The 21,475-nt window shown below is 39.8% G+C and overlaps 1 protein-coding gene across 1 annotated transcript; it reads right to left on the reverse strand.

The window, feature by feature from the left end:
* Positions 1-617: 617 nt before the first annotated feature.
* Positions 618-4,465, reverse strand: LOC105162363 (bHLH transcription factor RHL1). The gene is made up of 7 exons (XM_011080365.3): positions 3,814-4,465; positions 3,629-3,721; positions 3,312-3,479; positions 3,075-3,140; positions 2,484-2,549; positions 2,199-2,267; positions 618-1,179 (listed from the first exon to the last, which is right to left on the reverse strand). Exons 1-7 carry the CDS (start codon positions 4,255-4,257, stop codon positions 829-831), a joined length of 1,257 nt encoding a protein of 418 aa, XP_011078667.1. The 5' UTR covers positions 4,258-4,465; the 3' UTR covers positions 618-828.
* Positions 4,466-21,475: the final 17,010 nt, after the last annotated feature.

Below are 21,475 nucleotides of genomic sequence, written 5' to 3' on the forward strand. Positions count from 1 at the left end.
TTTTGTGCAACAAAAAAATTTATTTATTAAATAAAAATAAATGTTACTTGATATAATTTTTCAAACTAAGAGAAGTTATATAATTATACCAAACTTTAAAAGTGTTGACATCGATATTTTGTGTGCTGAAGCTAATGAAAAAGAGGTATAATTGTAAACTGATGGTACTAGGTCAATGAAGATCTACCCCCAAAGGGCCACTGATTTGAAAAAACCTTGGTTGGTGAGCTACTTTTGTGGTGCAAGTATAAATTTTCGAAACAAGAGGTGCAAGTTTAATTTCTAAAAAAATAAAAAAAAAAAGTCGTTTTGAAAAGGGCCGAAGTATTATAACAATTACATTAGTTTACGATGATTTCTGTTGCTTAAGAACTTTATGTGCTGTTAATTTCTCTGAAAATAACTTAATTCAATTATTTTATATTGCAGTTCACAAAAACAAATTAAATTTAATTGTAATTGGAAAATATATTGTTCTAACATGACAATGTCATTGCGATGTGAGTACAACTTAATCATTTAATGGCTGCAAGAACTCACTGTTCTGTTATTCGTTCTTTTGATTCAATCACAATCATTGAATATTTGAATCGACTATGATATGATGCGATCCAATGTGAAAAGTAAAACTAAAATTGCGGAACGGATCCACCATAGAAAACCCAAAGCCCATTGGGATTCTCACAGTTGTTAGCTTCAGTTAAAGCTCTCATTTACAAGCATGATGATATAACAAGAAACCTAAAAGAATGAAGGCCTTTATTGTTTTGTCAACAGACTTGATGGTCACTTCTCTTCCTACAAGATGTGGTAAAGAACCAGTTAGGATCACTCCTTCTTGGAAGCGGCTGTGGGGTCTTTAAGGGAGACTTCTCCACCACTGGCACCGCCAATCGTGGCAGACTGCACAGTCAAAGCCGACATGCTAGGCGAGGAGGGGCCACCAGGCTCACCGTTTAGGAGTGGGTTGTTGGAGGACGCCAAGGGGTTCCTGGAGTGGGATGTGGCGGTGGAGATGGCGGTGGCCAGAGAAATGGGCATGAGGCAAAGGCCCTTTCCTTGAAGATACTGCATGGCGGAGCCCATGTCCTCCTCCATCAGCTTAGCCACCTGCTGCTCCGCCACTGTCATTCCCTCGTTTGATGATGATGCTGTTTGCATGCCGTTACCGCTCCTTCCCTGTGTATAACTAGAAGTTTAGCATGCAAGAAATTCTTATTTGGATAAAGATTATTTGTCACCACAATCAAGGGAAAATATGTTATGCTGATGTAGCATGATTCTAATATCAAGTATGGAAGTTTTTATGCATGGAATCAAGAACCCGTTATACAGATTATACGAAAACATCAAAGACTTAACGATTTAAACGTATTCAATTATGCACAATGATTTGCAATCACTGATTAACTAAAAGGGTCACACATAGATCAAAGAACCAACAAGTAGGGTTTGACTAAGTGAGAAAAATGAAAGAGGGGGAAAGGTGGAATCTTGGAACAGGGAAAGGGGCCACGCGTGGTACCTTTTGCTTTTGTCGTTATACAGTGATGGAGAAATTCTTTGAAGGGCAGGGAACAGTTGTGGGGTTGGTGATGTATGGTTTTATTCAAGAAATGTTTTCAGCTTTGGCAGCTCTTTTTCTTTCCAGTTTATGTTTTTTCGGTACAATCATTCGTGGTGATTAGTCAGGTATGTTTTCCCCCAACTCTTCTTTCTTTTCACCTAACTTTTTAAATTAATTTATCCCATATAATGAAATCTTAGCTGCATATGTTTCTTGAATCAATTTCCACAAGGTAATGGAAAGTGAAATCTTATATTGAGAAATTTCGACACCAATGATATATTGTGTGTGTGTACAACTACAAGCATTGTCTATATGGGTAATCCAATCCAAACTACGGACTAAAATGATAATTAAATATCAGAAAATGTCTTGATTTTTGAAAATGAACTTTTCTAAAATTATATTCAAATCTTCAATTGGACAAGAAAAATGAAGGAAAAAACACTAAAAGGGTCAAAGATATTATCATTTTAAGTGAATAAGTATTTTTCTCAAGAACCAAACAGTCACACATTGGTGGTATAATATAAAAAAGGGGAAGCCTCAAGTTAATGCACTATGTTCCTCCAATCCAAATGCCAAACAATTAAATCTTGGAGGAAAAGGTTTGCATTATGAACTATCTTACCTCAGTGGACTTATCAGCAACTAAAGGAGCAACAGCTGCAGCACCCCCTAATCTGCTCATACTCAGAACCTGTTCACACACAAATCAAATCAATGAAATTAATTTTAAATGAAGGTTCTTGAATTAGAATAATGGAAAACTATAGTTTATCACTACAGCTCATCCTGTCATCTTCACAACCTAACAATTTTAATATTGTCTTCTCCATAACAATTTGTCAACCCAAAAAGATCCTTTGCAATATATATATATATATATATATAGAGAGAGAGAGAGAGAGAGTACTTTGACTTGGAGCTGGAGGAACTTGACATAGTCGATGATCTCATCCAGCATTGAGGCCTTGTCTGTCTGTCATTCAAGAATTGCACCGAATCATGTACATAAATCTCTCCTAATCTCATATGATGACAACACCTCTATCCCAAAACATTATATAATTAACAATTAATCAATCCCATCATCAGGATAATAATCTACTTAAACCATAATATAAAAATGTCTGCAGGAATTAATTATCAGCTGATAATATATGATTCCTTCACTGTATCCTTTCCAGCTTTACTTTCTTCATCACCAAACACATTCTCTTTCAATTACAATAGGATCAACACGTTCCGCGAGATATGCCCTTTTCATTTATTTACTAATCACTCACTAAACACCACGTGAGTCTGCAGTTTCATTGGCTGATAAAGAGCTCGAAACAGAGTTTCGACGAATTTTCATAAATGAGTAGTAAATTATACAGAAAAAGATAATTAATTAAAGATTAGACAGTTTGATGACATACTGAGATGTAGTAAATGTTAGAATATGGGCATAAGGATTAGTCAAGTACAATAACAAGAAAGTAATGAGCAATGAGAGTACTACCTTATTAGCATTGGGTACAAGCTCCTGTAAAGCCTTCATTCTCTCCGCAATTCTCTCTCTCCGTAACTGCCCACATTTCGTTTTCACGCAAAAAGTTAAAGAAAGGAAAATCAGAAGGAAATATTCGCTCAAACAATCAGAAACAAACAAAAGCAAGAATTGACATAAATGATATCAATTTCGAGAGTAGGGAAAAAAAAGAAAGAGAAAATGTTTCTGTAGTATAGCGGTTCGTACTCTTTCAGCGATGCTGTGAGGGTCAGTAGCCTGTCCTCTTCTCGCTCTCACTCTTTGCCTCGGCTGTCCCGCCGCCCCTCCACCGCTAGAACCGCTCGCCGCCGGCTGACTCATCGCTGGAGTCGCCGGGGCTCCAAAATTCTGGGTCTGCGGCAGTGCTCCTCCTCCCTGTTAATTTGCATTAGAAAATTCAATTATCATTCTGCAATTTCTGAGAGACAAACTGATAACAGAAACTTTCCTGAAAAATTATTGAAATAAAATACGAGGAATAAAGATAACACACACACACACACATATATATATATATGGAAAACCTGAGGGTTGTGGAAATGCTGAGCATGATTTGAAGTTTGACCAAGGGATCCGGAGAAACCACTGAAGAGAGCTTTAACTGATGCATCGTTAGCCTGTATTTATTCCCGAATAATTTACTCAATAATTTAACAGTGATTGTGCTTTTAATTTTTGTTTTTCCCCTCAAAAGGAAAGAAAAGCTGACCAGATTAGCAGAATTGAAGGAGGGAGCATCGACGACGTCGTTGTGGTCAGCATGAGGCATCTGCCCATTGGCGGCCGCGGCGAGGCCTCTGGAGAGCAACAACTGCTGTTGAAGCAGCAAAGCCTTGGCGGCACCATTGCTGATCTGTTGCTGCCTCATCTTCGAAGCCAACACCGCCGCTGACGGCTCCTCCAAGTTTCCCACCATACCCGTCGCCCCCTGGTCGTCGGCCCAGGGGAAGGAGGAGGCGGCGGAAGAAGGCACGGAGGAGAGCATTTGCTCCAGAAAATCATCGTGGGACGACGCCGGATCGAAGCTAGATGAGGGCAGCATCTGGGGCTGGCCATGATTATGGATTTCTTGAAATGGGATTTGATGCTGGTTCAGCAGCGAGTTCAGACTGTTAATCCCCGGCAAATCTCTCTCCCCGTTGGGTTGCCTCATCTTGAAGATTCTTGAGAAAAGAAACTAAAAAATTGAAGTATGAGTAAGCAGTTAGCAGAGGGGAGATTTTGGGGGAGCAGTCGTTTTCAAATTCGAGGAGAAATTGGAAGTGGTGAGTGAGAGAGAAAGAGGAGACATCTATCTCTGTCTATGAAACTGAAAGAAAGAGGAGGATCATGCTGGGGGTTTGGGAAATTTGGACCTTTCTCCCAATAATAATAAATAGCATATGCGAAACAAATATTATGCATTCTTCATTTTTTTTTTCTGCTCCTATTATTATTATTATTATTATTATGTACGTGAATATATCTATATTAACATAAAAAAAATTCTCATAAATGGCAATTAATAATTTTTTGATTCTTTACACACAAACACGACGTACTATGATGGTTAGCATAAAAAAAAACACTTTAACTTACAACCATTAGCTTGTCATACTATTACACCAATTTTTTAGTTGTATCAATAGTACCTTTTAAGTTTATTTTCTTTTCTTTTCTTTCTTTCTTTTCTTTTTCTTTCTTTCTTTTTTTTTGATTTATATATTTTATTTTTAGTTATGATATATTTTAAAGCAGTCATAACACACTTTTGCGTGTACATAATTTAAATTTTTATTATATTTAAGTCAATGAAAGAGAATGATCGGAAAATAAATAACTTATCAAACTACTAAAATATTTTTGTGGGGAAATTATGGCCAAGGATCAAATTGGTAGGTTCAAGCCCACACCCCCCTTAGGCCCACACACTTGGAAAGCTAGCTCATTCCACTACTGCCGTGGCCTATTCCTCGATCCAGCCCACTCTACTATTTCAGCCCATTCATTGGCCCAGCCTATTTACGTGACCCGTCTCCCTTGGTTATTTATCTCCCCCCCCCCCCCATTTTGCAGCAACCCTAAATCTAATCTGTATCTCTCTCTCTACCTCCTTGTTTCCCTTTCCATTTTTCTCTCTAGAATCCCCCTTCGGTGTTTACCTCTCTCTCCGATAATCAATGTCTTTCTCAATTTTCTATGTCCTACATCTATAAATACCCCTAGTGGCTTTCAAATGGAGAAGAACTAGAAATTGAAAAGCTTATTCTTCTCTTCTAAAAAAGTTTTTCGTGAACCTTATTCCTAAGTGGAAAATTTGTATGGTTTTAAGTAGTTCATTGTGGTTCCGAGTGAGAAACCTAAATGGTTTGGTGGTCTATGTGATCGGCCTTGGTGGCTGAGTGACTGAGCTTTTTGTGGCGAGTTTAGTCCTTTTGTGGGCAGGCCTTTGTGGTGTGTGTTTTTTTGGTTTAGAAACCGGTGTGTGCCTTTCGGCCTTGGTGGCTGATCCGTTCAAAAAACACATGAGTCCAATTTGATATGGACTATGCTCAAAACTTTGGTCGAAACGAATGTCAATTCTGAAGGAAAAACTTGCAAAAAAGGCGTTAGACTCCAACACCACAGTTAGTATCGAATTTAGGAGAAATAATTGTAAGAAATAAAATATAATGAGAAATCGTGACAGAGTAAGCAATTTCGTGAGAGAAATTATGCTAAGAGTGCAATTCGAATACTAAAGCAAGAATAAAGAGTGGTGTTTCCATATTTTGGAGGGGGTCCTGGTAGAGGGATTGAAGGTGTCGAGTTGGAGGATGAAGAAGGTGTCCCTGTTGGAGGATTGAATGTGTCCCTGTTGGAGGACTAAAGAAGGCGTGGACTCAAGGTGTCTCTATTGAGGGGTGCTGAAATGAGAACCTAAAATAAAAATAAGGATTTCGTGAGTAAAATATGACTAAAGCACGAGTTGAGAGTTGCAGCGGAATAGCAAGACAGTTTCCAGCTTCTTGAAGGTCTGTTTGTTAGGGGGCTGCAAGTATCCGTGTTAAGGGGTGCTGCCTGTATTTATAAAGAAAGAGTCCCTCTTCGCAGGAACTTCGGGGTGACCTGCATTTTCGATAAAGAAGGTGAAAATTAGGTGATAAGGCACGATTTTATCTCCTCATTAGCTTGAGCAACACGTCTTTGGTTGGAGGAGGACTCCTACTTCTGCAAGGAGTCCTTCTAGGCCAAGGAATCTAGCTTCTTGAGGGCACCTCCCTTCCCCAAGGGCTGAACTTGGAAGGCAGGCCGCATACCACGCCTCCTTCTTAGGCCGATCTTAGTCTACTAGGTTTCACTCTTGGGCTGAGCCTGGTAATTTTTCAACGACCCGTCATCATCATGGATTCATGTATTGGAATAAGTGACCAATTCAATTAGATTGGAGGTTTTGAAAATCATTCAAGCAATCTTTATTTAAGCAGCGTTCTTCCAACGAATATGGTACGTCTTCGGCACTTGTATATGTTGTTCTTACCAAATCACATCAAGCACTGCTTTTTGACATCATAATTGACGCCCACAAACCACTTTGTAACCCATGTAGTTGGGTTGTGCATTGGATGACGGCTAATAATCCAACTTCTCAGGGTTGATCTGAAATGTTCGAAGTTGAGGACCTTGAAACTGGGCATCGTGAGTCCTACTGAGACTTGCATTGAATATTGCATTCATTAGATGAGTGCGTGTTTGTCGAGAGACATTGGACGTCTATGCAATTTTAGAGGATTAGTTGACAAGGTAGTCAACTGACTGAACTGAATCGTGGGGGATCGTTATATTGAAGCCTTAGAGGCTTGTTCGGCATGACTTGAGTCCCTGGCTCCGACAGTATGGAAGTAGTCCTCGGACTTGAGGAATCACGGCAGTCACGCGAATACGATGACTCTATCTTGGGTCTGTGCGAGAGGTGTTTGTGTCACACACACAATCATCATAAGCCTTATCTGGTGCAGTCGGAATATATAGCAAGGACAGTGAGTTTTGAGAAGAGGATTTGTCCCCTATCAAAACATGACAGAGGTATCTCCTATGCACTTGGAGATGCGTTTACACTCTATAAACCTATGGCCACAGTCATTGATTGAATAGGAAAAGAGATTCTTGTGTTGAGCAATTTAGCGTAACGTGATCTCAAGTATTAAGAATAGACGCTAAATCCAGGATGAGAGCCGACACCTAATTAAGGCCGGGCGATGGTAGACGGAATGAATGTATCCGTATGAACTCAAGAGCCTAAAAGTTCACATGGATATTTGGCTACTCTCTAACCATAGACCGTCGCTAAATGGCACTCATGGTGACGAGCTTTCTTGATAATAGTGTTTGACATTAGTCCAAGTCTACTTGAAAGGTAAATTTAAAGAGTCGCACACAAATCACCGAAAAGGGACGAGGAATTAATTGAGAATTAATTAATTCCATAAGTAATTGAATGACTACTAAATGAGAGGGATCCATTAGATGTAGGAACCCAAGAATAAATTAATAGGATTAATTTATATTGGGCTTGCTCTTATTATTTAATAAGATGCACTTATTAATTAATAAAGACTTATTGGGCTCATGCATTTAATTAGCTTAAATATATGATGGGCTTAAATCCTTGTATTTTATTTTATTAAAATCAGCCAAACACCCCTAATTAAACTTGTTGGATAATTCTAGGAAAGGAAGTAATTGACTAACAATTTCAGTTTTTGGAAAGTGTCATGCTAGTCATTCTTTATTTGGAATAAAGGATTTGTTACCTTATGGATTATAGAATGTACGTAGACACATTCTAGTACATCCATACAAGGTATATATATGTATATCAGTTATTTGTGAGTATCATCTTCCTTTTTCAACTTTTTTGAAGTTTTTCTTCTTGACTCCCTCTTATGGTGTCTTCATATGAATCTGTTCATTATGTTAAGGAGATCTTCCCAGACGATGACCCCTCAGAAGCTACTTCGACCCAGAGGCGGAGTCTGCAACAAGTAGCGGCAGCTACTCACTGCGTAATAGATAAGGAGGATGAGGTCGGGGGGAATGAAGGGAAAGGATCCTCCCCCGAGGAAGAGGAGAGGGAGGACCCCGTATAGTCAATAAATTGGGAGTCTTCTAGTCTTAAAACTCCTAGGTGGATGAGTTGATATGCGAATTCACTACTTTCACTATTTATATCCCTTCCCCTACGAGTGTCCCACATTCTCTCCCTCCCAACTGTTTGTGTTTCTTCTGCTCAGATATGGTTGGCTTTGTGCTTTCCTATCCCTTCCTTTTCCTTTGATGTTGCTTGTTGTTTTTAAGTTCCCTTGAACCAGTTTGTTCCTAAGTTCTTTAGAATTTTGGCTAATTCTTTTATGATTTTTTGCTTCTGTGAGTTCCATGTTACTGCTGATATTTTTGCTCAGTGTTTTCATTTGAAACGTGCTAAAATGGGTTTTTTCCTCTTCATTGCTCGGCCTGAGGTGTCTTTTTTACTTGCTCCTAATCCCCCTAAAAATTGAAAGAAAAGTTTCTTTTTGTCCTGTCTTCTTGTCGTTGGAACTTCCCAAATTGTTGGATTCAGGAGGCTCCCCCCTCCATAAACATTGGGGAAAGGAGTGTTGCCTTGTTTCTTTACCAGACATTTTTGAACGAGGACCCTTAAAATTGTTGGTCCTTATTTGATGAGAGACTTCTGGAGCATTTTGGCTTGAGTCCCAGGGTGGAAGCTTTCGGGAACTCCCTTGGTACTTTATATTCCCTTTATACTTTTGATTATTTTATTCAATCTTGATCATAACTGCATTTTGTTATGTTTCTTTGACAACAAATATCATGTTTAACAAACATACTTCTAGGGTCCATGCTGGGGGAACCCCCCTTCTAGATCTCTTAGGGGGACCCCCTTATCTAGTGAATATAAGGGGAAGTGGCCTACTTCGACTTCACCAAGGGTTACCGTTGGAGGTTCTTCTAAAAAGACGAGGATGATTTCCTTAGGTACCCTCTAACTACCTCTACTAAACTCTCTTCTGGGCCTTCCCCTCCACCCCCTCTCAAGGATGAAAAGGGTGTCCCCCTCAAGTTTTCTTGCGCATTCTCGAACTGTTATACCCGCCAGTCCTTGGAGCAAAAAAGAGAGAATAATTCCCCTTTGGTGGTTGGACTGATGATGTTGTCTTAAGGAGATAGAAACCTACTGTCACCTATGCCTCGAGGGGAGTTGGAGGGGTTAACTTCTTCATACATGCTCAAGGTACTCTTTAGTTTGGCTATTTTCTTAACAATACTTTTTGATGTTCTTCTCTATTTGCAGGCGATTTCCATATGTGAGGAGCTCTTTTCGCAAACCCAAGAGACCCCCCAATCCCTTAAAGCGAAGTATAGATGTAGAAGTTAGAGAAAAGGGTGGAACCCTCGGCACTAAGAATGCAAAATTGAAGGAGTGGAGAAAGTGGCCACCGGTCGCTGCCAACAATTACAAAAGGATCTAAAGAAGCTGTAGAAAGAGGTTGTTGAGCATGAGTGGGCAATTAAAATAGCTATGGCGAAGGCTATGCTGGTTTTTCCCGACACTAAGGAAGGCTAGCACATTATCTGGAGGCTTACTGGGCGAGCTATCTTGACAAATTTAAGAAATCCATGCAGTACCAGCAAGAGCTGCCAAAAGCAGCAGGGCCTTTCTCTGAGCATGGCTTTATGACTTGCAAAGAACAATTCTTAGTTCAGGGGTACCCCCCAACTGGGGAAGAGCCTTCTTTCCTTGATTTCGGGGCCGCCATGGAGAACGCCCCAAACCCCTTTGCTAAAACTCCAGTCCTAGTAAGCGGAGACCTTCCCCCTGGATCATATTACTTCTTTTATCCTTTTTCGGTTAATTGTGATTATTCTTTACTTTGAACTGATTTGTAAGGCCACGTAGAAGACAACTTGGACCACATATTGCGGGAGGTCGAAGCCAAAGTGAGGAGTCCCCTCCCCCCTAAAGGAGCAATTAATTCTGTAGCGGGGGATATCTCAAGTGAAAGAGCCCAAGAGCAAACGCAAGAAGACGCGTCTTTAGCCACTGATGCAGGATCCCTTGATGCCTCTGTAGATGCCCCCGCCCAAGAGAACCAGACTGAGAAGGAAAAAGAAGACCCTGCTTGTGGGGGTGGAAAAGCAAAGATGTAATTTGATCCCTCCCTGCTATCTTCTAAACAATTTACTCTTTAATTCTGTTTTTTTTTCCCCGCATTAGAGATGGGGATGAAATAATTTACTTTCTTTCTGCGGATGCTATTTTTTTATTTACCTTTGGCTTTATTTTATGCTAGAGGCCGTTGACATGATCCTCATTTACTCCTTTACGTCATGTTTGGTGAAGCTTATGCTATGTTACTTGAAGAGGCCTATTGTGAGGGATACGTCTTATGGGGGCACCCTCCCACAAATATTTTTCCTGCATCCTGTGTTCTAAGAAATAAATTTAATTTTCATGTTATATCACAAAACATGTGTATGTAAAAGATGAGTGAAAAAGCGTATGAGGGCTTTAGAGTGGGATGCAGGGTTCCATTGATAACGAATGCCTATATGTTTCTTAGCAGGGCTTACTGCCCCTAACAACTTTGTGAGGAAGACGTCCTTTTGGAAGACTTTATTCTTCGAAGAAGACATCTTTCAAGAGGACTTATTCTTTGAGAAAAATGTTCTTTAGGAGGACATATTCTTTTGCGGATGACGTCCTTCAGAGGACTTGGAATAACATATCTTGCATCACACATATGCTTTCTAAGATTGTGTATGTTTCCAGACGTGGTATGGGGCTCCCTCCAGATCTTGTAATTCATAAGCTCCTCGCCTGATTATTCCTGTGACCTTGTAAGGTCCTTCCCAAGTGGGGCCTAATTTTCCCACTGGCTTTAGGGTATCCACCCTCCGCGACACTATATCTCCGACTTGAAAACTTCGTATTTTCACCCTTTTATTATGAGTATAATCATGGTTTTCTTGTATCTCTATATGCGATTGAAAGCTTTTTCTCTTAATTCTTCAATGAGATTCAAGTTTCTTTTAGAAGCTCCATATTAAATTTTTCATAGAAGTGCAGAACTCTTTGAGAGGGTATCCCCAACTCTATGGGGATGATAGCCTCAGTCCCGTAAACAAGGGTGAAGGGGATCTCTCAAGGATTTTTGGCGAGTTTTTCTATAAGCCCATAGAACGGTGGTTAAGTATTCCGTCCAGTTTCCACCAATTCATTCTAATCTCCTTTTGATCCCTTGTACTAAGATATGGTTGGTAACCTCAACCTGCCCATAGGATGGATGATGCGCTATCGATGTGAATTTTTGTTTGACACACAATCCTTGACACTATTCCTAAATGGCAGATAATATTTTTTTCATATGAACTTCATTACTTCTCCCTTTGTGATACTAGAGAATGTTTCCGCTTCCACCCACTTACTGAAGTAAGTGATAGCTACCGAAAGGAATTTCCTCAGACCAGGAGCCAGGGAAAAAGGTCTGACGATGTCTATGCCCCATTGTGCGAAAGAATAAGGTGACAGCATAGTAGGTGAGTGGTTCTGCGGGTAGATGTATGGGAGAAGAACGTTTCTAAATTTTTCACACTAGTTTACTAGTTGTCTTGCATCTTGTTTCATATTAGGCCAAAAGTATCCAACCCGTAGAGCTTTTTTAGCGAGTGTCCATGTTCCAGCATGCGCTCCACAACAACCACTATGTATCTTTTGAGGATGTGGATCTCTTCTTGCCGAGACAAATACCGGAGTAGAGGGTGTGTGAAAGATTTCTTGTAGAGGATCCCCCTTATAGTAGGAAACGAATGGCACGAGTTTTGAGTCCCATCTATTGTTAGAGAGGTGTCCCACTTCCAACCATTGGATCACGGTGTCCTCCAATCTTCTACCACAGATATTGCTTCAATACTTAAAGGAGCCCTCGGCTTGGAAAGGTGTTGTTGTTGTAATAGGTCACCTAAAAGCCAATTAGATTGGCATTCTTGTAATCCATTCTGACAATAAATCGATTCTATGTAATAATATTCAGTGAATAAAAAGAGTATTCCCTATTGGCATTTCATTTGTTATGCTCATTACCTATATATTTGCATTTTTTTCAAACTTCACAATAAAGCCTACAGACCACTTTGACAACCCCATAACAATTGGACTGCGGATTGGATGGTTGTCATAAAACCAACTACCAAGGGTTGGATCTGAAATGTTCAAAGTTGAGGATCTCGAAATGGGCATCGAGTATCCTATGGAAACTTGCATTAAGAGTCGCACATTTGATGAGTGCCATGTTGCATCAGCGAGAGACGTGGGACGTCTATGCGACCTTAGTGGGTCGACTGGTTAGGTGTCGAATCGATTGAACTGACTCGAATACCCAGCTCCGATAGTACAATCCTCAGACTTGAGCAACTACGGTAGTCGCGTGCATACGATGACTGTATCTTGGATTTGTACGAGAGGTGATCGTGTCTCAAACATGGTCATCATAAGCCTTGTCTAGTGTAATCAAAGCATTTAGCGAGGATGGTGAGTTTGAAAAAGAGGATCTGTCCCCAGTCAAAATGTGAAAAGAGGTATCCCCTATGCATTTGGAGATGAGTTTATGCTCTATAAACCTATCGTCACAGTCATTGGTATAATAGGAAAAAGAGGTTCCTATGTCGAGCAATTTGGCGTAATGCAATCTCAAGTATTCAGCATAGACGCCTAGTCAATAATGGGAGTCGACTCCCAATTTCATGCCCTAGATTAAGGCTAAAAGATGATAGACGGAAGGACCGTATCCATATGAACTCGAGAACCTAAAAATTCACATAGATATTCGCATAGTCTCTAGTGCCACGGACCGTTGCTAGACGGCCACCCATGGCGACGGGCTTTCTTGATTAAGTGTTGATCGAGAATTATTAATTAAATTAAATTTAATTAATAATAGTGTTTGACACTAGCCCAAGTCTAGGTGAAAGGTGAACATAAAGAGTCACACACAAATCACCGAGAAAGGACGAGGAATTCATTGGGAATTAATTCAACAAGTAATTGAATTACTTATACATGAGAGGGATCTGTTGGATGGGGGAGCCCAAGGATAAATTGATAGAATTAATTTATATTGGGCTTACCCTATTCATTTAATAAGTTGGACTTATTAATTAATAAAGACTTATTAATTAATAAAGGCTTATTAGGCTCCTCTATTTAACTGGATTTAATATATAACGGGCTTAATTAGGTGAATTTTAATTAAATTGAATTTAGTTAAAAATAATTGGACCTTGTATTTTATTGTAATAAAATTGGCCATTGCATCCCTAATTAACTTGTTGGAAAAATCTACGAAAGGAAATTATTGACTAAACAATTTCACCTTTGGAAAGTTTTATGCTAGCATCCTTTATTTGGAATAAAGGATTTATTACCATATGGATTGTAGAATGAAACAAAACACATTCTAGTACATCCATACAAGGAATATATACGTATATTAATTATTTGGACTAACTAATGAAAATATCACACAATACAAAAATAAATTAGATGTATGGGCTATGGTTTAGTGTGAATAAGGATGATAATATGATTTTATTGCTTTTGAAGCATGTTATTTATTTTTTCTTATTTTTGAATGATTATATGAGAAAATTCATTCCACTTCATAGTCGGCTTGTAAGGCAATAATGACTAAAGCGTCATTATGAAAAGTTTTAGGTCCTAATCGTTCTGATCATCTGAACTAGATGAGGGGGGTGTCTTCCATCGCCTCTACATCCAGTACCTCTTTCAAGGCTACATCATATGCTTATCTTTTTGTGACTTTCTAGCATGGTGGGAGTCACCCCTGATAGGTCCTCCCACGATCATTCGTATGACTCCTTTGCCAGTGTGGTCATTGACTTTGGTCCTGCATTCCAGAAGTATGTTTTGCTCTTTCCTTGGGCAGGGGTTTTGGGCTAGAAACTTTCTCCTCCTTTGACTTGTCAGACTTTTGTTTCTGATAAGGTTCTGTTGCCTTCTCCCAACACATATACTCCTACAAGTATCAATTTTGGATAAGCCTCTCGATTTTGTTTTTGAGGTATCGGCATTCTTCGGTGGTATGATCATAATCATTGCCAAAATGTAAAATTTGTCAAATTTGGGACGACGGGGGCTATCCTTCCATGATTTAGGACCGGCTAATAGATCCTATCCTTCTGTTGCCATGACAGCCTAAGTGATCGGCACAGTCATTAGGGAGTATATTACATTAATTTTCTGAAATGGTGGCTACTTGTCTCAGAAATCGGTTCGCATTTTCTTGGAGGGGGTCACCTCCTCTATTTCCTTCCTCTTTTCTCCATAGCTATCCCACTTGGAGGTTTCAGAATCCTCTATGTTAATGTATTTTGGAGAACGAGCTAGAAGAGAACTTGGGTATGAGCTTCTTGGCCAAGGACTTAAAGAAGTCCCCATCCAAGAGACCTTAAAAGAAAGCACTAGCTTTTATTTTTTGGGTGGTGGAAGGAACCTGCGTTGAATCTTTGGAGGTACTCCTTGAAAGGCTCGTTCTGCTTTTGACGAACTACAAAGAGACTAAGTTCCATTCTTTGAAGCTTCAGGCTACAAGCAAATTGGTGCGAGAAAAGAGATCAAAATTCCTGAAATCTTCCTATCCCGTTTGAGGGCGATTGATGAAACTATTGTTGAGCTGTCTTGGCAAATATAGTGACAAAGATGCGGGATTTGATCCCATCCATATACTTGTGGAGGAGGCTTGCGTTCTCAGAATGTAAAGATGTTTTTAGGGACCAGCAGTGCCATCTATTCAACGATAGTTGGGGTACAGTAATTCGCTGGGAGTTCGTCCGCCATCACCCTATCTATGAAGGGCTGTTGCTCTTCCTCGAGGCCCCTTACAATCTGTTACTGAATAGACCTTTTGCAAGCACTCCAAACGTGCAAGCGAGTAAGAAGAGACCTCCTAATGGGCCATTGGGGGATGTCCTCACCCTCCTACCACTGGTGGTGCAGGAAGGGGGATGTCTTCTTCAACATCTTCTTTGGGAGCATCCCCATCAAATGGGGTAATTGTGTGGATACCAACTCTATCACCTATTCTTGGATGGTTGTCGAGACTATTTGCTTGATGGTTCCCAAGAGGGTTGGAGACAACTCTCCTGAGCAGGTGTCAGAAGAGGTGTTATGTCCATCGGGGTCCACCACAAGATCTGCAGATCTAGGACGTGGTGGGATTAGTGCCACAAATGCCGGGACTGGTGCACTGCCAATCCAAGTTAGGGACGTCCCTGCGGCAACCTACAAAGCCTAGGAGTTGCTAGGTGCCTCCACCGACTTCTGCTTGCTTGCCACATTGCTAGGAGTTTCCATTATTACTCACGTTTGTTGCTCTATGTTTCCCACAGATGGCGCGAATTGATGCGTGAGAAAATAATACGGGTCCAACAAGCTTGGACTTCGGTGCTGGACTTGAGCCAATGAATAAGAACTTGAGAAAAGGAACTTGCAAAATAATATGTTAGCACTCCGACGCTCAAGTTAGTATCGGATTTAAGAGATAATAAACGTGAAAAATAAACCGCAATCAGAAATCGAAGTATGATGATCGAATTTATGAGAAAAAATTGTGTTCAGAGTGCAAAGAGAGTGCAAAGTGAAAATTGACAGCAGGAGTTTAGGTCTGGAAGGTTGTCCCCTGTCTAGGGGCTAAACCTGAATTTATAGGGGTGCCCCCTTCGGCAGGAAATGTTTCCTTTAGTCTTAGGACGAGTGGATAGGAATTGTTACGATAAGCCATAATCTAATCTTATCTTTTGTTAATTTGGTTAAGGAAAGTATGCTTTCGAGCTTAGTGGAATTCTTCTTTGTGGAGGTAAGGAGTCCTTAATCTCTCGGGTCTAGGGCATGATAGGCTAAAAAGAAAGATTTAGAAAAAAAACCCGTATTCTATTATTTTTTTAAAAAATACATTGATATTTCTAAAATAACCAATATAATCTATTCAATACAATAATATTTTTAAATGAACCAATAATTTTAGATAAAAACCTATGTATTAATTTTGTAGAAAAAAATATTCCTTGTATTTTTTAAAATAATACACACAGTCCCTTATTGTTTATTTTTGTTTACAACATTAAAATTTTTATGAAGATGCCTGTTATACTCTTGTTAAAATATATCTTTGACCAAAAAACAATGGATCATTTAGATTTTAAGATATTTTAAAAGTATAATTCATATATATATAATTATATATATAATATCTATGTAATACATATATATATTTGCCGCCCAAATTTTAGGCGAGGGTAAGGTTGCCCAATGCATGCAAAAGGGGCCGAGTCGTTGTTGCCCCCATTTGTGTGGGAGAGGTAGCCCAAATCCATGGGCAACCTTGAGGCGGATGCAGGAGACGGGGTGGACGTATGTAGAGGCGGAGGCGAGGACAGGAGATGGAGGCGAAGGCGGACGTCGATGCGAAGGTGGTGGCGGATCCAGAGAAAACGATCATTTTCTCTTTGCATTTTATTATTTATTTATTTTTATTTTGCAAATTTTATGTATAAATTTTAAATATATTAATACAATTTGAAACAATTTATGAAGAAAAAAATGACATTCACAACATTTAGAAATAATTAAATAAATATTAAATTTTTAAGTTTTATTTAAATACATATAATTATAATTTTGAACTTAAATGTTATTTATAGAAAATAATTTAACTTAAAAAAATAATATGTTTTTTTTATATTTTGATACTTAAGTAATATATTCCAGAAATAAATATAATCTATTGAAACATATTTAAATTAAATAATTATTTGTATTAGTTAATAATTTATAATTATAATAATTATTTTTGTTTATATTTTCATAAGTATTTAAATTTGAAAATGGAATTTGGTACATTAATTTTTGTATTGTGGTTTCATTAATATATGGTGTAGGTTGCACAAATTTCGGATCGGGTTGTTGGACCTTGTACCCTAGTGGGGTCGCTGAATCCCTATCTTAAGCTTCCTACTAGTAGATCATGAGAATAGAACAAACGTGAGACTAGTTGGGTATCCCCCAACGATGGCCCTCCAATGCTTAAGTTAGAAATATGGGGTTGAAAACAATCAAGTGAGAACGAATGAGATCAAAAAAAGGTAATAAATGTATTTTCTGAAATATTCATAAATGCTAGTATATATAGTAGTACGATACCGCATGGGTGTGTAACACGTGGCATCATCTAAATGATATTACTTCAGCAGATCTAACGGTTGTAAATGCGGGTGGGTCCAATAGTTCGGTACAGGTGGGCCGTGTCGGGTTGGATAACCGCGCGCGGATCCTACCATTAGTTGCAATTTTCTTTGAAAAATAGGGGTATTTTGGTCATTTGATAATTATCCTCATCATTATAGCGTCATTAATGACATTAAGAGAAGTTGATGAGTCATCTATCGGATTATGAAATCCACACAGTTAATGCAGCTGACGTGTCATAATCTCGTAAGTCATGGAAAGGCGCGATGTTTCACTTTTCGTCCTATATATAGTCCTTCATTTGAATTTTTTTTACCGCACCTTCCCTTTTAGTCGCTTTTGATCTCCTTCAACGAGCTCCCTCTTTCAGCTTCACTTTTTCCAGGTATTTCTAAATTGTATTCTTGCTTTCTTTATCATGTCTTCTAGGTTTAGGAATGGTTCTGAGTCTGGCTCATCGGATTCAGGGTCGGGTTCGAGCTCGAGTTCGTACTAGAGCTCAACTTCTGGGTCAACTGCTGCTTCCCAAACGGAGGTCATAGGACCATCCCATGACCCTACTCCAGAGCATGTTCCTCGAGCTCCTCGTCGTAAGGCTCCTGTAGTTAGGCAAGCGGCCGAGTCAGCTAATACTGATGATGTCTCCATTCACCAAAAAGTATCAAGACATGCTCCTTAGTGAACCTTGGATAGGGATCGTTAGTACAGTAAAAACTCCTGTTTTGCAGCTTAAAAGAAAATATTATATTCTTGATGACTATGAAATCATCCTTCCTCGCTCTTTTGATAGAATGCACCAACCTCCTAAGGGATTTTGTTCTCTATCTGTAGTGCATTTAGAAGCAGGTTTACGATTCCCTTTACCTCATGAAATAAACAATATTCTTGTTAGACTAGATCTCTGCCCAATGCAACTCTCCCCCAATTCCATTAGCCACATTCTCTTGTTCCTCATAATTATGAAGTACTTAGATCTCCCCCCATCCTTCGATAACTTTTGGTCCATCTATTCTTTCACGACCTCTAAAAGGTTTGGAGAGAATGGATGGTTTTACCTCTCCACTCCCAAAGACTGCCGATACCTGGGCGATCTAAAGTCCGACGTTGGTGCCTGGCGTGAGCGATTCATTTTTATTCGACCTCCCCCCAAAAAATCCTGGGATTTTTGTCTTGATTGGCGTGTCTCAAAGCGAGAACCTGAAATGTATGGGGAGGGGTTCGAGAGCAACCTCATAAATTACATTACATTATACTGGTACCTTCCTAAGCCTTTGTTACAGGAGAAGGTGCTAAAGCTCGCGGGCCTCTCCCCTGCGCCCCTTCCCACTAGGGGTTCCTTAGGTGATTGACATTGCTTTCTCTTCCTCCATCCACATTTAATATCATATTCTAATTTTACTTTTGAACCTTATAGCATCTGAAGTCATGCCTGCTCACATCGCCAACAAAGTGAGGGCCAAGAAGGGTACCCTTCCCCTCTTCATGCAACGTGAGTTCGCATAAGCCCAAGCTCAAGTCCATGCAACCCCCCCGAGAGCTCGCATGATGTTTTAGGGTCTGCAGCTGCAGCTGCTTCTGCTGAAGATGCAACCGATACTCCTGCAACTCCTTAACAATGCTTCCTCCCCAATCCAGATCGATGATCAATCTCCTGAGGCTCCCGTGTAAGTAGTCGAGGCCCCTACCGAACCAAGCCTTAAAAGAAAAAAGGGCAAAAGGAAGATTGCCGAACAACAAACCAGCAACAGCAGAAGTCGCAGTCCTCCCTCTTCTATTTCTGATCACCAACGTCGTCTGGAGGCTCGCTTGGCTGCAGATAAAGCCAACGAAGAAGAGAATCGTAAAAAGCTGCAATCTCAAGAAGAAGTTTGGCAGCAAGCTAGAGAGGCACAACGAACCTCAAGCAGCAGGACTGCAGAAATGAATGGCGACCGACTTATCCTAAACTGGGCCATCTCTTCCAACAACAATATTTTACGAATGCGTCCAGGGCAAAACTCGTGGGAGCTGTATAAATCCATTTGCCTGGAACGAGACCAAGTTATTTTTGCACAAACTTCACACAATACGGTTGAGGAACACTTCGCCCACAACATTACTCAGGTAACATTAATTTATAGTATTACTTCAATAATTAGGTCGTGACCGTTTATTCCCATTTTATCGGCGATCACCTTCGCCCACAATCTCTCATTGCAAAGCTCCATGTGGCGACACGATAAAATTCAAGCAGACACCAAGGTATTGGAGTTGGAGAAGAAAATGATAGAGCTAAAGGAGGTGAATGATACGATGCGATCTGAGTATGAAAAGAAGGCGATAGAGCTTAGTCAGTAACTTGAAGAGTCTGAGAAGAAATTTGCTAACGCGATGTCAACAGCCCAACGAGATCGCAGAGCAGGCTTCGCATCGGGCAAAAGAGCAAGGCTTTGAAGCTGGGATGGTGGAGGGTCGCAACACTTTTCTGCAATGTGCAGAGTACTAAGAGACAATCTCCATGGCTCGCTTAAATGGCGCTCGCGATTTGATGAAGACTCGGACCTTTCGTGAAGCCATAGAAGACCAAGCAACAGAGTACATGATTGAAGGCTTCGAAAAATGCCAAGGCCAAATTCGGAAGCTTGGAAGCCTAGTTGATGGGTTCGATCTCGATTTACTGGATCCTTTTCTGGACAAGAACATGGAACCATATGCTCCAGGACATGAAGTTCATGATGATGATCCAGAGTTTGCGAGTCTAATGGAGGAGCCCAACCAAGAACCCACCAATCTTTGATCCTCTAGATGCTTATTGTTTTTGCTTCTTTTTTGCAATGTAACTAAGTCAGTAACTTTTCATAGAAGGTAAGTTGGAGACCATTCGAATTAAGTGATCCCCATTTTGTACATGTATTGACTTCTTTTGGTCAAGCAATAGAGAATTCTCCTTTTTGTCATGTGTCTTAGTTTGTTTTATAACAATCTTTGATAGATTGCTATATCGCAACCACAGAATATTCTTCTCTTCTAAATCGCGTTAGTTTGACACTTTTTTAGATCACATCTCCTGGAACCTTTTTCAGGTTAGAAAATCCTGCAATTTTTTTTCAGATCGCATCATTAGAAACCTTTTTCAGGTTTGCAGATCCTGCAATCTCTTTCAGATCGCATCATTGAGAACCTTTTTCAGGTTAGAAAACCCTGCAATCCTTTTCCAAATCGCATAATTGGGAACCTTTTTTAGGTTAGCAGATCCTGCAATCTTTTTTAGATCGCATCATTTGGAACCTTTTTTAGGTTAGAAAAACCTGCAATCTTTTTCAGATCGCATCATTGGGAACCTTTCTCAGGTTAGAAAATCCTACAATCTTTCTCAGATCATATCATTTGGAACCTTTTTCAGGTTAGACTAGAAAACATTATATAATGCGTGGAGAGAGATAATAACCTTTTTCAGGTTCATGTATTTATCGTCTTTTTCATACAAGTACAAAATGTGCCTTTTTCAGGCTAGACCTTTGTAAGTTCTGTACAAGGAGTTTAGACCTTTTTTAGGTCGCTATTTCATACTTAAGCGTAGAACTTCTTTAGATTATGTACATTCCAAGGTCTGGGTAAGTCTTTGTCATCCATGTCTTGTAGTGCATATGTTCCCTTTATAAGGGCCTTCCCATGTGGGGTCAAGTTTTTCCACATGCTTTAACACCTCCACTTTCTTCAGAACAAGATCTCCCACCTGAAAATTTCTTGGTTTCACTCTTCGATTGTAATTCCTGGTCATTATACTTTTATACCGCAGAATTTTAGCATATGCACATTCTCTTCCTTCTTCGATCACACTAAGGTCGAAACATCTCCCTTGTGCATTTTCTTGCTAATCATACTGGCTGACTCGTACTGTTTCTTCTCAGATCTCAGCGGGTATGATCACCTCACTCCCTATACCAAGCAAAAAGGAGTCTAACCTGTAGCCGTTCTTGGTGTAGTTCTGTATGCCCACAGTACTCTAGGAAGCTCCTCTACCCACGACCCCTTTGCTCCTTCTAGTCTTGTCTTCAAATGTTGCAATAAGGTTCTGTTCGTGACCTCGACCAGACCATTAGCTTGAGGATTT

Source organism: Sesamum indicum, linkage group LG5 (genome assembly GCF_026168435.1).
Source record: "Sesamum indicum cultivar Baizhima isolate 11 linkage group LG5, ASM2616843v1, whole genome shotgun sequence".
Classification (NCBI taxonomy): Eukaryota; Viridiplantae; Streptophyta; class Magnoliopsida; order Lamiales; family Pedaliaceae; genus Sesamum; species Sesamum indicum.